Below are 16,749 nucleotides of genomic sequence, written 5' to 3'. Positions count from 1 at the left end.
AGAAATGCATCGGGTCCTTTGTTTTTTTGTCCTAATCCAGTCTTTGTCCCTGTCCTGTTATTGGTTTGTTGCCTGATTGTGTTCACCTGTTCAGTGTTAGTCCTTGATTAGTTTGTCTATTTGTACCCTGTTATTTCAATGTTATTACGAAGTCTTGTTGTGCTTTTGTATTCAAGTCCAATTCCAAACCTTGTTTTCTTGTTTCTGTGTTTGTTCTGGTGTTTACTCTTGCTTGTATTTTGACACTGATTATGGATTATCCTTGTTTGATCATTTCCTGCCTGTGTTTTGACTCCCACTATGAGTTCTAACTATGATTCTTGGATTTGCCTAAATAAATGTCTTACTGAGTTTACATCTAAAATGATTTGGAAATGCATCTGGTGTTGGCTGGTAGTGTAATTCAGTACTTGACTCCAAATTCACTTACAAATTTGGAGAAAAATGAAATGTTGAACACAAAGAAAAGAGGGATTAAACACTAAGGACATGTTCTGAGCAGAGATAAGCCTATGTGATTTCTTCCTAATTGTCTTTCTTAACATTATATATTTTCAATATTCACATATTTTTTATAGCATGAAACACTATGTCATGGTTACTTTCATTTTGTTCTAATGAGCATGACTGCTAACTGGGCATCAGCACAGGACCTGGCTTAACTTGTGTCCAATACTAATTTCTGTGGAAGGAGACTGATTACACAGAGGAAAGGGTGTGTTTCATTTACAAGCTTGTCACAAGATGAAAAAGCACCATACTGAGTTACTTTTAGAGAATTATTCTATTTACTGAAAATGATGAAGTTTATCAGAAGGCTGTACTTGACCCTGTACATAGTGCTCTAGTATAAAACCAGAGCATTCATACACAGTTATAATAGTAATAATGTCCCCCACAGAGCTGCGTAGCGAGTCTATAATCTGTCATTCGAAATGTAATTGATGGTCTTAATGCACAGTTGTAGATTATATAATTACTGACCTGAGGGAAATTAGGCTTTAGACCACCTTCTTGCAACAGACAAAATAGGAAAACAAGTCTTACCATGATTACGATTATTATAAATGTCTGCTTCTACCTGTGTTTAGGAGTGTGTGTTTGTGTGTGTGTTTTTCTCTGTAGGTGGCATGATAATGATAAGGCCTGGTTTGTACTTCTGCATCCATGTATCTGCATCAAGTGCACATTTATGCAGTGTATTATTATTATTATTATTATTATTATTATTATTATTATTATTACTATTACTATTATGCTTTCTCTTTGCGTGATCCCACAGGGAGCTGTCTGGTCTTGCTCTAGTAACATAATCATTTTAGTATAAACTATTTAGAGCATGTTGAAATCCCCAGTGTCTCAGAAAGGATGTTTCAGCAGTGAAGACAGACAGAAGAGCTAATCTGTGTGGACAGACAAGAGACAGACAAGTTGCTGACAGACACTTGCTTTATCAGGGAGAGAGAGAGAGAGTGGTGGGATGGAGAGAAGAAGAAAAAGAGAAGGAGAGATGGAAAGAAGAAAAGAGAGGGAGAGCCGGAGAGAGAAAAATGGAGAGAAGAAGAGAAGAGACAGACAGAGAGAGATACTTGGAGAAAAGTAGGGACGGAGCGAGAGAGATGGAGAGAAGTAAAAAGAGAGAGACAGAGAGAAGAAGAAGAGAGAGACAGAGAAGAACAAATAGAGGAAGAGACAGAAAAGAAGAGACAGAGAGAAACAGAGAAAAGAACAGATAGAGAAGGACATAACAGAGAATTAGAGACAGAGAGAAGAACAAAGAAATGGAGAGAAGAAGTGAGGGAGTGATGGAGTGAGAGATAGACGGAGAGAGAAAGAGGTGGATAGAGAGACAGATGAAGAGAGAGAGAGACATTGAGAGAAGAACAAAGAAAGGGAGAGACAGAAAGAAGAAGAGAGCGAGAGACAAAAATAATCAGCATTGCAGAGCTCATGTACAGGTTAGCCTTTACTAATGTTACTTTTCTTTATATACTTTTGATAATGGAGGTGGTGTTTACGTAAATTAAACATTTTTGGATTAGTTGTGTCTGTTATGTAGACTTTTTTTTACATCTAGACATGTAAAAAAAATTTTTATTTATTTATTTATTTATTTATTTTTACCAGATGACTTATTTACTCTTAATTTTCTTGATCATTAGTAGCAGTACTTTTACTAATGTCAGTGTCTTATACTCTTCCCATCACTTTTCTCAGGGCATGTGCATTTATATTCTCAGATATCAAGCTCACTCATCCACATATTAATTACCATCCCTCGAATGATTTTTGCTCCCGGGGGGTTGGGGGGAGGTGGGTAGGGATGGGAGGTTTTTATAGTTGGCCAGCCTCGCGCTGTGGTCTCCTGGTCTTTCTTTCCTGGTCGCAGACATGCAGAGCCGGTGTTATTACATGGCATAATCCCTTTATGAAGAAAGCAAATAAAACAGGCCGTTTAATTTGCAGAAAAATAAACTGGCACACTCACCCCCGCATTTCTTAGAGATTAGCTTCCCTGAGGTGTGCTGCTGAGACCAATCTGTGAAAATGTTTCTGCTGCTGAAAGCTGGATCATGACGCTCCATCATGGGTTATTTGTAAAGGTTTGTGTTTCCACTAACATATTACTTTTAATTGCTTTTTACTTTCAAATATTTGGAAAAACTACAGAGCACCTCTGAGTGCAGCTGCTAGTCCTGGACCACGAAGGAATCTGAATTCTTCTCACAAATGTTCTGTACACCACATGATTAACAACTAGATGTCATTATTATTTTTTCTCCCTTTTTCTTTCTCATGCATGTTTGTTTTCATGCCACCTCCATTTTGTTTTCGCAGTCACTTTCGCTTACACTCCTGTTCTTTTATCAGTTCAAGCTGTGGAAATGTTTAATATATGTGTTTTAAATCTATAGCTATTTTAAGCCCATTAAAGCTTATTATGTGGAAGATTACGAGCATAGTAATAGCATTACTAGATAACTTTGCCTCAGTATTTAGGCAGAGCAGACAATGATGCTGTGTGTGTGTGTGTGGTAGTGTGTACACTGAATTACAGGAGTATAAATAATATGAACTGCAGTAGTTGTGGGTTTTGGTGTACTGTTAAGCATTATGCAGCTAATTACTCTGCATTATAAGCATGACTTGTTCATATATTGTATATAAGCATCATCCTGTACTGCGGCATGCATAACTGCTATTGCATTTTCAGAAAACAAAGCATGATACATTCATGTTGTGATTTAAATATAGTGTGCACAGATTGCTAATGTTGGCTCCATGGTTTTAAATTACTTTAACATAGCTAATAACTTACCAAAATGTGTAAGTTATTACACGCTGTATTTAGGTAAGTTATAGTGTTTAGTAGTGTTGTGTTTTAGACTACCTACAGGCAAGGCAAAATCAAGACCAGGACCAATGGGGTGAGACTGAAATGAGACAGAGACCATAAAAGTGCTAGTTGGCCAAGCCAGAAAGATTTAATTCAATTTAAGTTAAGGTAAGTTCAGGTCCATGAATCTGAATTTAACTTCTAATTATAGAATAAACATCAGGGGCTCTCAAATGGCTCAGCAGAAAAACATTCACCCTATTGTCAGGGGATCATGAGTTCAAATTTGGAAGATGCAACAGCCATCTGCAGCTGGAAGTCCACAGAGCAAAATTGTCCATGCTGTCTAGGTGGCATGGATGGCATAGTCTCTCTCCCCTGTCAATCACAGTGACACTAGACAACTGTGAGCTTGTGTATGCGGAAGAGGGCAGATAATGCTTTTCCCCGAGTGTGTTACACTGCCCTGTGATGCAGCATGAGCAGCAGTTTGAAAAGATGTGGTTGGCTGACTTCACATGTCTCAGAGGAAGCACGTTAGCCTTCACCCTTGCTGGTTGGTAGCTGTTGTATGATAGGGGAGAGCTGGCTGAGGAGTGGGAGTTGGCAGGTGACCAAACTGGAGAGAAAATGGGGGTATATATAATTGATACATAATTCGTGGCTGTATAAAAAATGATCAGAATTGTTAGCCCTGTAAAACTGATAGTGGTGTCAGTAACATCATTTTTATTTGGTTTTATTCAGGGTGTATGCAGGTCCTTAAAGTCTTCTTTTAAAAAAGTGTTTTATGAATTAATGACCTTTAATGATATTGACTTACTTTGGAATTTACATGGTCTTGGATTTTTTTATGGCTCTTTGCGCTCTGGTGCTGTTTTACTTTCTGTGTAAAATCTGCTGTCATTATACTTTCTGTGTTCTTATGCAATTGCAATCTGTTTTAAAAGCGTTTCACATAACCTCACACACGGTGGATAATACGGGTTCACTAGTACAAGGCAGCGTGTGTGTTAAGCTGAAGCTAAGCTTAGCTTCCTGCTGTGATACAGAGGAGAGGGTAGAGAATATAGAGGAAAAGTAAATGAACCATATTTTATGGTGACTATAATATATTTTGTCTTTTTTTCTAGCTCAGGAGTACACTTCTATAAACTTCTATAAACTTTTCCCGCAAATGAGGTCTTAAATTAGATTTGAAGTAACGTGGAGAAGTGTTTACCTGTCCTTGAGGACAGCTGAAGACCTGAGGACAGCCTGCTATGGTTGTAGTGGGAAATTGAATTGTGAATTTGCTTTTGAAGGCAACACAGTAGACATGTTTCACACACACACATATGTCACCAGGTTTTAAGCCTAGGATTGTACTTGGAAAGAAGTACCTGAGTGATAACCGTCAGGTTTACGTGTGTGTATGAGTGTGTGAGCGTGTGTGACTAACAACAGCGATCCACACTCAGTTGGTATGTGCAGCACTATGTGGAAAGTTTCCTTACTGCCTTACTTCAGGTAATATTTGTGTGTCTATTTAAAAATCACTGCAGAGGAAAGATCAAACACACACATACACACACACACATTCACATAAAGTGTAAATGTCCTACACATTTAACTGGATTTACTTTTTATTGGGCTGTGGATGGCTTTCCAGTGCAGCCTCTGATATTTGGATCCTTCTTCTGAGTGTGAGTGTGAGACTGATCATATTCTTATCAGAGTCAGTGTTTTTTTTTAATTAGTTTTATTATTGTTGTAATTAAGATGATATCAGTGTTAATTGTGTTGTTGTTGTTGTGTTTCTTCACACACAGACATAGACGAGTGTCTGGAGAATAAGGGAGGCTGTGATCATATTTGTAGAAACACGGTGGGAAGCTTCGAGTGCAGCTGTCGCAAAGGCCATAAACTCCTCACCAACGAACGCACGTGTCAAGGTAAGTGATGTTTATGCCACTGAGTGAACGTCGCAGCTGCTGCCTCCATGTGGTCACGGTGTGTCAGTGTAATTTGATCTTCCACTGATGATGATGATAATAATGATGATGTTGCTTTATAGTTGAAAGCTCCATATTTACTCACTAAGGCAACAGTGATTAACCCTTAACCCCTTAAGCCCCTGGAACCATCGGTGGACTTAAATTCTTCACTCTTACGGCTACACACTTTTGGTATTAGTTTTATTGTAGTTACCAGATAGTTCATAGTATTTGCATAATACAGGAATAATATAAGGTTAAAGAGGCACAACATTTGAAAATGTAAATATGTTTTTTTTTTAAACTTTGTGTCGGATTTAGATTTTAATAATTTACCCAGAACATGTCACTGGATTAAGGTACAAGATTTGTCAAAAATCAGCATTTTAAAAAAATCTTTTGGTTGATCAAAATAGTAAAATTATGATTCTCTATTTTTCTGTCTAATTTTAAAGGACAGGTTTCCAGCAGGAAAAGAATCTCTCTGCTTTTCAGGGATATTGACTGGACTGGAGAGAATTCCATTTATTATCCAGTTATTAAAGAGTAAAAATGATGACTTTTGCGTGTTTGATGACAGGATGTGGGAAAAGGAAACTGCTTGGTCATCTATCATGTCAATCAAGTTACCACTTTTTGCGATAGTAGGCGATTTTGGTGAATTGTACTAGACTCTGGCTCGTAAGACTAAATCATACTCGTCTGAACATCCGCAGTATTTTTCTTTTTCAGCATGTAATGATGCTATATAATATGTCTTTATATGCTCACATTACTGTTACTCCTTTTATATATATGTGTGTGTGTGTGTGTGTGTGTGGCTGTCTGTCTGTCTGTCTATCTATCTATCTATCTATCGATCTATCTATCTATTACTCTCCTTATCTCACATTCTCTCCTTATGTTTCAGTCACTGTATCTCTCTCTTACACTCTATCTCTCTTTTATCCCTCTCTTTTTTCTCCCACTCTCTTTCTCTTTTCTCTTTGTCTTATTCTTTTTCTCTTTTTTAATTTCTTTTTTTATTGCTCTTACTCTCAGTGCTCAATTCTCACTCAATTTTATTCAACCCATACCATTTACCCTGTGTGTGTGTGTGTATGTGTGTGTGTGTGTGTGTGTGTGATTCTTTCTGTTAGATGTTTGACTGTTAGTGAAGAGAGATGTTCTAACTAAGAAAAAACATCTCATCTGATGCACTAATAGTTTCTGGTTTGCTTTTTTTCTGAAATTTATTTTAGCTCAGAGTGAACTGAGGGTTCAGAACACAAATGAACTGAAATGAGAAAATGAGACAGTAAAACACAGGCACAGTAACACAGTGATACACAAAGTGATTTTTTTTTACTTACTGCACACAATAAATAGTTCTTCTTCATGTTAAATAAAAATTTCATGATTTGTAGTAATTCACTTTATCATTAGTGATTGTACATGATTTATCATATTTAACTCTGGAATCACTTTTTAATCAATCAGTCAATCAATTGATATTAATTAATTAATTAATTAATTCCATTTTTTTGGTCTAAAAATGAAAAGATCTATATTATTATTATTATTATTATTATTATTATTATTGTTGTTGTAATCAGGATTGTATTCATTTGTTTGTTTAATTGTTTATTTTTATTTTATTTTTATTTAGTTATTCATTTCTTGGACAAATAATTTTCCAAACTCCAGTTATCTAGTCAGTCCACTTTAAGAGTGATATGGACTCTATGTCTACTCAGAAGGTAGAGGCATCAGCAGGGGTCAGGCAGCCGTGATTCTATGAAAGCGCTTCACCAGAAGTGTCTCATGTGGAATGTTACAGGTGATTTTTTTTCTCCACTTCAGACATTGACGAGTGCTCGTTTGAGAGGACGTGCGATCACATCTGCATCAACTATGAAGGAAGTTTTGAGTGTGTGTGCCAGAAGGGCTACACTCTCTATGGCCTCACACACTGCGGAGGTGTGTTCACACACACACACACACACACACACACATACACAAACTGTCTGTTTACTGAGGTAACTGATGAGATGCAGAGGATAACTGATGAAAGCTGCTCACACTCCAGTGCTCCAGAATAGAAAATAAACCTAATAGAAGTGTTTATTATGTTTTGCTTGTGTAGTGTTGGAATCTCTGAAATAGCTTACTTATTACTTACTTATTTCTTGTAACATTAAGGGTTAACACTGACCTGCCTGTCCTGATATTCACATTATAATCTACTAAATTTATTGTTTTCGTTATTTTCAAGTTCTGTTTTTTTGGGTAGTAACTATGTTAATGGGTGCCATCTTCTGCCCTCTGACCTGATTGCACAAATTGCACAAATTGTACCTGAGACTACTATTTTTTTTTTCAAAGCAAAGGATCGTCACAAGACTTTTGCACAGTACTGTATGTAAATATAGTATTTAATAACATGTTGTGCGTGTGTTGCAGATATTGATGAGTGCAGCATCAATAATGGACGCTGTGAGTACGGCTGTGTGAACACACAGGGCAGTTATGAGTGTGTGTGTCCTCCTGGAAAGAAGCTGCACTGGAACAAGAAAGACTGTGTTGGTAAGTGTTGCTATCTTTTTCAAATTCCTCTCTATAGACACCTTTTTTCAACCATCATGTGCAGATTTGTACACATGCATGTGTGTGTTTGGTGTTTCCATGGTGACGTGACCCTGTGTGACCATCAGATGCAGTGAACTGTCTGCCCAATGGCAAGCCGGCGCCTCGCGCTCTGCTTAGCTGCACTAAGACAGCCGGAGTGGAGACGTGTTCTCTGTCCTGTCCATCGAACGCCCTGTTCCAGGCAGGTTAGTGTCTCAGCTCAGGTCATAGAGCGTCACATTGTTTTTAAGGGGTGTGTAGTTACCTCATATTCACATCTGAATTTGTAAGAAAGTAATGATTCTTTGCTAGCATATCTCCCAAAAAAAGTTGTGGGTTGACATTAGCAAGTCTTACACCTTTATTACCAAGATGTCACCATGAACTAGGGGAGTGGCTTATTTAATAAAAAAAAAAACTAATTTCCTTTTTTGATCACGATAGAGATTAAGGAAGGACAGCATTATGTAAGGAATAAAACACTTTGTGTTATAATCTACAACCATTGGGTGTTTTTTGCAAAGTTGATTATTTACCAATAACAGCATATACCAACATGTTTTATTCCTCTTATACAACAGCAATTTGCTAACAATTCCGTTTTTTTATTCATTAAAGACCAACACATCATACATTTTATCACTTTATGTTTAATGTTGTGGAATGAGCAGGTAACAAGTCAGTTCCTGTTATCACTTACCTTATAATAGCTATAAACATTTGTTCCCTCATAGCCTCTATTTTTTCTCTCTTTTGAAGTTAGACAAAAAAAAAATGCCCAAATCCCTCTGTCCTGTCTCATGTTGGAAAAAGTAAAGTTACAGCTTTACCTCCATTTAAACCCCTGACACTGAAGACTCCTTCAGAAAATGCTTAATAAACGTCTCCTTACAGAAAACTTCACCATGTCATATATTACACATCTTTTTTTAATCCATTTTGTCACATCTGCCAAACAAGTCCATGTGAATTAGTTATACTTACTACAGAAACAATAATGTATTAGAACGAGTGCATTAAGATAAACTTGTGAGTTGCCTTGTGGCCAGAACTTCTGTCAGAGCTGCTGTTATACAAAATCAATCAACAACTTCATATAAAATTAATCAACATCAAGAATTCAGCAGTGCTGTTCAGGGACATTGGACACCACTGGGCTATCAAACAACTAGCTAATCTAGTTGCTTCGGTGGTGTTTTTAGATTCAGAGCATTTAAGCAAAGCATTACAATTTCCCTTCACTGGAACTAAGTGGACCAAACCTGTTCCAGCATGACAGTGCGCCTATGCACAAAGTGAGGTCATAGTTTGCCAAGGTTGGAGTGGAAGAACTCAAGTGGCCTGCACAGAGCCCTGACCTCACCCCCACTGAACACCTTTGGGACACCGACTGTGCCCCAGGCCTCCTCACCCAACATATATATATACCCACAGCCATGGTCCAAAATCTAGTGGAAAGTGTTCTCAGAAGAGTGGAGGAACAGCAAAGGGGGCACCAACTTAACCATGTTAATGCCCATGGTTTTGGAATAGACATATATGTGTGTGCTGGTCAGGTGTCCACATAATTATGGCCATATAGTGTATCATGGGAGAACAAGCCCCCTTTACTCCTTCTGGGTTCTATAATACTTGCATTTCAATAGATTTTTGTTAGTGGGCATTAAAATGTTTTAGAACAAGAACAGATTTATTACTGAACCATGAGCTATAGCACAAGACAGTGATTACATGGTACACAATCTCCATTCTCTGCTGGCATCTGGTGGCATTCACTAGTCATCACATTTTACAAGCAACAATACTGTAACTGACTATAAGGTACTCTTAGTACTTTCAGTAGTAGACTCTTTTCAGTCAGAAGAAATGTTTGAGGTTTAAAGTGTTTAGTGGAAAGTTTAAACCAGATATTCTTATGCCGCAATCTCCTTCTACATGGCGCGGATCAGTGACAGTCGTGGTTGGTCATTTGCTTCTTAAGCCAGGTTGACACTGTATGATTTTTATCCCGACTCATATATCATAAAAGAAATCCTTGGTCGTGAGCATCGCTGCTACAATACTTGTCTAAAAGCTACCAATAGGTGGCGACATAGGATTTTTACAGAACTCTAATACAGTAGTGGCAATGGTGAAACATAAACAAAACATGCTAATGGACAGAAAAATATCCATAAGTACTTCAAACTCACTGTGAAGAATGTTTATGATTATACAAGCCCGTTTTCTACACAAGCCTTAGATCCCACTGATTGATGACATTAGCAGAACGTAGTAATTTTCTTTAATCACACATCTGTTATTAAAGCATATTCAGCGTATCTGACATGGAGAACATGTTATTGTGCAGTCTGTTATAAAATTCAGCCAAGATATTATTGGGATCATCTCATACATTGTGATAAATGATAATCTTAAAAGCCACTGAAACCACATAACGTAAAACAGACTTCAGGCTTCTTCCTGTGAAAGTAAGTGGTTTAATAAGGCAAATTTAAACTGATTAAACCCACTTCACTGAACTAATAATAATTCATCATTTTGAGAAATTTTCTGATTATTCTGAGATGCTAAGACAATTTTAACAAATTTTCTGACTGTTTAGACATAGTAAAAGGTTTAAATTTGTCTTCAGGTGGCAAAAATGGACTTTTGCAAATTTAGCATATGCTCATAGGTTGTATTAATTTGCACCCTCTATTGTTGTCCTGAGTGACTTTCAGGCTGCAGGTGCTGAATTTATGAATCTATTTGCACAGCCACCTCCCTGGGTAGGAATTGCATATTTATTAAGGCAAATATGCAAAACAGACCAGATATATTGCTCATTTGAAAGGAGCAGTCCTCTGTAGACCTTATCATATCAGGTTTGCACATATTTTTAGTGAATCAGGATCCATATATTTTGAAGTAATCAAAAACACTAAAGATTTTTCTCAGAGAAAATTGTCAAACTCAATCATTTCATATGAAAGCATGTCGGAATGTGTTCTTATTTCTAAGTGGGTCAGATAGACTGACTTTGTGCTGAAAGGTAGCATTGTGGGACGTCGTTTTTGTTTTCACAAAGCTGAAGTGTGATCCACAGCCCAGGAGCAATTACATTCTGAAACACGGTGCTGTTCCGGCCATGTGTCCGCTGTGTTTTAAATAAACGCCCACTGCGTTTGGGTTGGCCGAGGCTCACGCTAGGCTGATGGACAGCTCTTGAAAACAATGTGAAATATTTGTTTTTATATGTTTCTGGAGATAGAGAAGGTGAGAACAGTGAGGCTTTCAGAAGCACAGCCACCAAGTCACCCATGTCTTTATGTAGTCGTGAAATTCATTTTCATTCCTCATCTGAGCGCGCACGTGTGTGTGACCCTGTGTGTGTGTGTGTGTTTGTATGTAGCGCTTTGAGAAGAGGTATAGAAAATGTTCTGTGTATGCATGTGTGTGTGTTGGGACTGAAAGAGTGTGTTAATTGTCTCTTTGGCTTCATATGGTGAGCACATGAGGCGTATAAAACCTGCTTTAATCCTAGCTGTGTAGAGTTAAGCCAAAAGAAATACTCCGGCTGCCATTGGACGATTTGTGGCCAGGCTAACCGCAGGCTTCTGGCTCCTTACACAAGCTCGCAGGACTCTGACGCTCTGATAGCCAACACTTACTGATACACATGGATACAAACAGACACACACACACAGACACACACAACTATTTTTATTACAGTACTTGCTGCAGTTTTTTTTTTTTTTTTTTGACTAATTCTGCTTAATATTAGTATTCTATTCAAACCTACAGACCAAATTAGTTTTTTCTTAAATGTATACTTGTAAATGTAAAGGCCATGTAAATGTAACCTTTTGTTTGTTTTCTTTTTTCTCTTACTTCCTTTCTCTTGTTCTTTCTTTCTTTCTTTCTTTCTTTCTTCTCTCTGCCTCTTTCTCTATTTTTTCTTTATTTCCTTTATTTATCTTCATTCTCTCATCCTTTTAGTCTTTTATATATTTCTTTCTATCTCTGTCTTTCTCTTTCTTTTCCTGTCTCCCTTACTTACTTCCTTTTGTCTCACTTTTTCTTTTCTTCTGTTCTTTCTTTCTTTCGTTCTTTCTTTGGCTAACATCAATCTGACTAACAGGAGAGAGTGAAAGACCATCTCCCAGGGACAGTTATGATTTCCTTGTCGTCTGGCTTTTCAGATTGTTTGTAATGACAGGGCAAGCTCTCTGACCGTTGTGCCCCTCTGGGAGCTCTGTCTAATTCATTTTGCTGTTTTGTAATCTAATGCGTTTGTGTATTCTTTATGTGTAGACTCTGAGAACAGTTACACCCTGAGCTGTGGAGTACCGGTTCAAACAGGCAAATCCGTACCAAAGAACATCACCACCTCCACTCTACAGAGCTGCCCCGGTAACTGATCCTTTCTTCTTCCTCCTTTCATTCACTATTTCTTTCCCTTCCTTCTAGCTTTCACTTTGTACAGTGAATTTCTTAATATACTTGATCCGTCTTTGGCAGTATACTAAGAAATTCATTTAGAATTAATGTGAGAGTGATGCCTTGGTGTACACCCCTGTCTTCCCAGGATAGGCACTGGGCATTCCTTTGGTGGGAGGAGTCACAATAAACCATGTGAATGAATATTCTAAATCTGTCCCGGAGAGACCTAGCAAATTTTCATGACAGTGGATAAGGATCATGTGATCAACTGCCCCAAATACTGTACTGAAATTGAGCAAGACTGAAATAGATATTTTATCAGACATGGACCAATGCCGCCTCTGTACTAAGGTTGATACAAAAGCCTGACTGGAATTGTTAGTTTCCAAGTATTTGTTCAATTATTTAACGTTTTTTCTGAAAAATTTAAAAGAGAAGATTTTAAAAAGGTGTCTAAAATTGCTATGCAAGGTTGAACTCTTATGATCTCTTCTATGACCTTCTGTTCCCCTGGTTGCTGAATTTTAGATTTCCCATTGGGGTGTGTTTTGTACGTTTTGGACAGTAACACAGTGTTCAGACAAACAGATGCACACACTCACACACACACACACACACACACAGCTCTTGATGTTGGATGACACTACTGTGGCTGCTGTCTCTCCGCTGACAGACATGAAATACACAGCCTGCTTTCGACCTCAGGTGTCCCACGCAGTTCCCTCAGAGTTCACATCACTCTCTATGTGTGTGTTTTTGTGTAAGAGAGAACGGCCTGTGCTCCTGTCCTCAAACCACCTCAATGCCTTTCTGTCTTTCTCACTTTCCCTTCCTGTTACTGTTTATTTACCAGGATTGTCACGTTTGCAATAATGGAATGAGCTTGCAAAATCCTTGAGCCTCTGAGTAATTTCATATTTCAGTGATGTTTGTTCAAGATGGTGGGATGTGGGAATGATTGTGTAAGATGTGTGTTTGTCCTGCCCCTCAGAGGCACTGGCGCAGCCTGTAAAACAGAAGGCACGGTTCAAGATCAAGGATGCGAAGTGCCACCTGAGACCACGCAACAAAGAGAAGCATCGAGATGGGGCCAAGCAGGGCCTGCAAGGTGGGACATCCAAATAACACAAACCACCCTGTCTTTATTATTTTTAATACAGATCCTGAGTGTATTCCTGCCTCACTGGAATACGGTTCGGGAATAGCCAAAATTTAATTTAATTTCCTTCCATTCCTTTCCTTTTCTCTCCTTACTGCATTTCTGTTTCCCTTTTTTTCTCTTTTCTTCTTTTCTCCATTCCTGTTTTTTCTTTCCTTCGATTCCCTTTCAATTCCTTTCCGTTTCTTTCCTTTCTGTTCCTTTACTTTCCTCTCAATTCCATTCCATTTCTTTTCTGTCCTTGTTTCTTTCCTTTCTTTTCCACTTTTCTCTTTTCCTCTATATTCCTTTCCTCTGCTTTCCTTTCCTTTTTTCTTTCCTATTCTATCTGCATTTTTCTTTTTTGCTCCTTTCTTCTCCACTGTATTCTCTTGTCTTTCCTCTCCAATATTTCCCTTTCCTTTTCTATCCTTTCTATCTTGTTCTTTCTTTTCTTTTATTTCTCTTTTCCTTTTTTCTCCTTTTTATTCCGCTATATTCCTTTCCTTTTCTTTCCTTTCCTTTCATTTCTGCTTGTTTTCCTTTTCTTTCATTTTCCCCCTTTCCTTTCCTTTCCTTTCCTTTCCTTTCCTTTCATTTCCTTTCTGCTTTTCTCCTTTCTTCTCCACTCCGTTCCTTTCTTTTGTTCTCTGCTTTTTCCCTTTCTTTTCTATCCTTTTCTGTTCTTGCCTTTGTGCTTTCTTTTCCTTTTTTCTCCACTCTTCTCCTCTACATTTCTCTCCTCTTTTCTCCCATCTCCTTTCTTCTGTTTTTTCTCTCTTTTCCTCAGGAGCTCAGTTTCCCTGCACAGAAGACTGCCAGGTGACGTTTGTAAATCTGAAGTGTGAGTCTTCTAAAAAGCGCCGGCGAGGGCGAAAGTCTCCGACTAAAGAGGTCTCACACATCACTGCTGAGTTTGAGATGGAAATGAAGGAGGAGGAGGCTTCAGGTGTGTGTGTGTGTGTGTGTGTGTGTGTGTGTTTGTTCAACTTTACTTTTCACCAGCTATCTGATATTACTGATTAAAGCCTAAGCACATAAATAAGACATAAGATTACGGCATTATAATGGTCATTTTGTGACCATGTGATAACCTGTAATTACAAAAAGGGACAAGATTAAAACGAATACATTATTCTCCTTTAGAAGTCCCAAGTGAGCTGTTAGTTCTTATTTGACACGTATAAAATAATTGCACCTGAATGAAAATAAAGCCCTGATGTGAAATGAAATAAGAGTATGTGTTGTTTTGTGTGGCAGAATCGTGTAATGTGGATTGTGTTCGAGAAAAGACGAAGCAGAGGTTGCAGAACACACTGCGCACCCTGAGGAAGTCCATCATTAAGCAGCAATTCTATATCCAGTTCTCGGGCTCAGCGTACGAGGTGGCGCAACGTGCCGTCCGTCCACCAGAGACAGAAGAGAGCTGTAGCACGGGTCAGGTCCTCACCAAGGGAAAGTGCGGTAGGCATTCCTGGAAACGAGCCCGGTTGTGTGTCTGACAAGCGTTTTAGTAATCCAGGTTGTTTTTAAAGACTAGTAGGTTCAAAAAAGTTCCATCTAGCACCCTAAAGAGTTCTTTGGTTTGTCCCATGTGAAGTGATTGACAGATATACTGATGGTTTCTGGACCTTATGACTGTGCTGTGTGTCTCCCAGTCAGCTGTGGTGTAGGGACATTCTACAGCGGCGAGCAAGACAGGTGTGTCCAGTGTCCACCAGGAACCTATCAGGACATGGAGGGTCAGCTGTCCTGTGAGCCGTGTCCCGCTGCCGAAACCCAGAGCATTACGGGGGCCAAGAATGTCTCTGAGTGTGGAGGTGTGTGTGTATGTCAAATCAATGAGCGCCATTGTAATGCTAATACCAAGCATTAATTATAGGGATTGATTGAAATGGCAATCAATATCACTGATTATGCAAGGTCAATAACGTAATCTCAGGTATTAACATGTAAATGTGGAGGCTTTTCAGGGAAATTGTTTGGAACAGATGGCAGTTTAAAAAAAAAACACTGACTGCTTTTCCTTCTTTCCCTTGTGGGGAATCTGGTGCTCATTATTCTGCATTATTCTGTGGTTATAGGTCTGTGTCCTGCTGGTCATTTCTCTGCCGACGGTTTCCAGCCGTGTCAGCCGTGTCCACTAGGCACCTTCCAGCCGGAGCGTGGGCGTGTGCTCTGCTTCCCCTGTGAAGGAGGACTCATGACCAAACACACTGCAAGCACCTCTTTCAGAGACTGTGAAGCCAAAGGTAGCACACTACACACTGCATTTTTCAATATGTTTCACTTTTTTCTGCTTTATGTTAATCCATTATAACTAGGGATGTGAATTGCCCTCTTTCAGACAATACGATACACATCTCGATATACTTAAACAAGTAACAGTTCGATATACTTCAGTTCACAACTGATCTGATACGATTCACTTCAGCACTGATATGACTCAATTCAGGTCCAATCCAATATGATTCAGTTCAGTTAAATTTAAAGTTTTCCACCATGGGAGAGTCTTCAGGATAGAGGACTTTGCCCTTTCTGTTTTCTTTGTTAACATGACAGAGAGAGAAAACAGAGAGTCTGGTGAGGGAACAAATGTTTATAGCTGCTATGACATGCTTGATAACAGAAATATATTGTAACAGAACATATATGTAACAATAAAACAAAAGTTTTTATTTTAAAAAGAAATTAGCCATTCAAACTGGATTTTGGCTTTCAATGCGGAGACAGTACCACAAACTATTTTTTTCTGATTTGAATAAATTTTTCTTTACACCCTTAATTACAACCAATTTCTCGAAATGCTGGTCTATAAACTTTTAAAAAAATCAGGGTCATTGTGTTGGCACAAAGCAAGGATCATAAAGTGTTACTGTGCATCTAACAAAATATATAGTCAGAAAAATTGATGCCAGAATAAATGCCTCAGTGTGAGTAAGTAAGGAATAAAATGTGACAGGGCATGTTATTACAGGAAAATAATCAATGATGGCCAATGCAAAGCGGAGTTACTGTTACCACCTCACTAGCTGATTATTTTCCTATAACAGCACATCCTACATTATTCTTCTTCTACCATAGCAATGGACCAACAATTACATTTTTTTCTATAATTGGAGGAGAACATGTGATAGTTTTTATCTGTTTATAATTACATGAACAAGTTACCTCTTGTCATCATCATACACATCATTATTTGCTGTCCGTATCCTCCTCTTTATAGTCTTCCACACTTCTTTTATGCCATAAATGACATAGATAGA

General features: G+C 38.3%; 1 protein-coding gene across 2 annotated transcripts in view; it reads left to right on the top strand.

Annotated features, from left to right (window-relative positions):
- The window catches only part of scube1 (signal peptide, CUB domain, EGF-like 1), an 86,238-nt gene that overhangs the window by 64,431 nt on the left and 5,058 nt on the right, over nucleotides 1–16,749 (top strand). For both annotated transcript variants that reach the window (XM_026923005.3, XM_026923004.3), the window contains 10 exons: nucleotides 5,149–5,271; nucleotides 7,156–7,272; nucleotides 7,756–7,878; nucleotides 8,007–8,126; nucleotides 12,217–12,315; nucleotides 13,337–13,453; nucleotides 14,274–14,432; nucleotides 14,744–14,947; nucleotides 15,142–15,303; nucleotides 15,568–15,735. In XM_026923005.3, coding sequence (XP_026778806.1) covers nucleotides 5,149–5,271; nucleotides 7,156–7,272; nucleotides 7,756–7,878; nucleotides 8,007–8,126; nucleotides 12,217–12,315; nucleotides 13,337–13,453; nucleotides 14,274–14,432; nucleotides 14,744–14,947; nucleotides 15,142–15,303; nucleotides 15,568–15,735 — 1,392 coding nt within the window. The remainder of the gene's footprint in view (nucleotides 1–5,148; nucleotides 5,272–7,155; nucleotides 7,273–7,755; nucleotides 7,879–8,006; nucleotides 8,127–12,216; nucleotides 12,316–13,336; nucleotides 13,454–14,273; nucleotides 14,433–14,743; nucleotides 14,948–15,141; nucleotides 15,304–15,567; nucleotides 15,736–16,749) is intronic.

The sequence above is a fragment of the Pangasianodon hypophthalmus genome, chromosome 18 (genome assembly GCF_027358585.1).
Source record: "Pangasianodon hypophthalmus isolate fPanHyp1 chromosome 18, fPanHyp1.pri, whole genome shotgun sequence".
Lineage (NCBI taxonomy): Eukaryota > Metazoa > Chordata > Actinopteri > Siluriformes > Pangasiidae > Pangasianodon > Pangasianodon hypophthalmus.
This window is presented reverse-complemented; position numbering and strand designations above follow the sequence as displayed.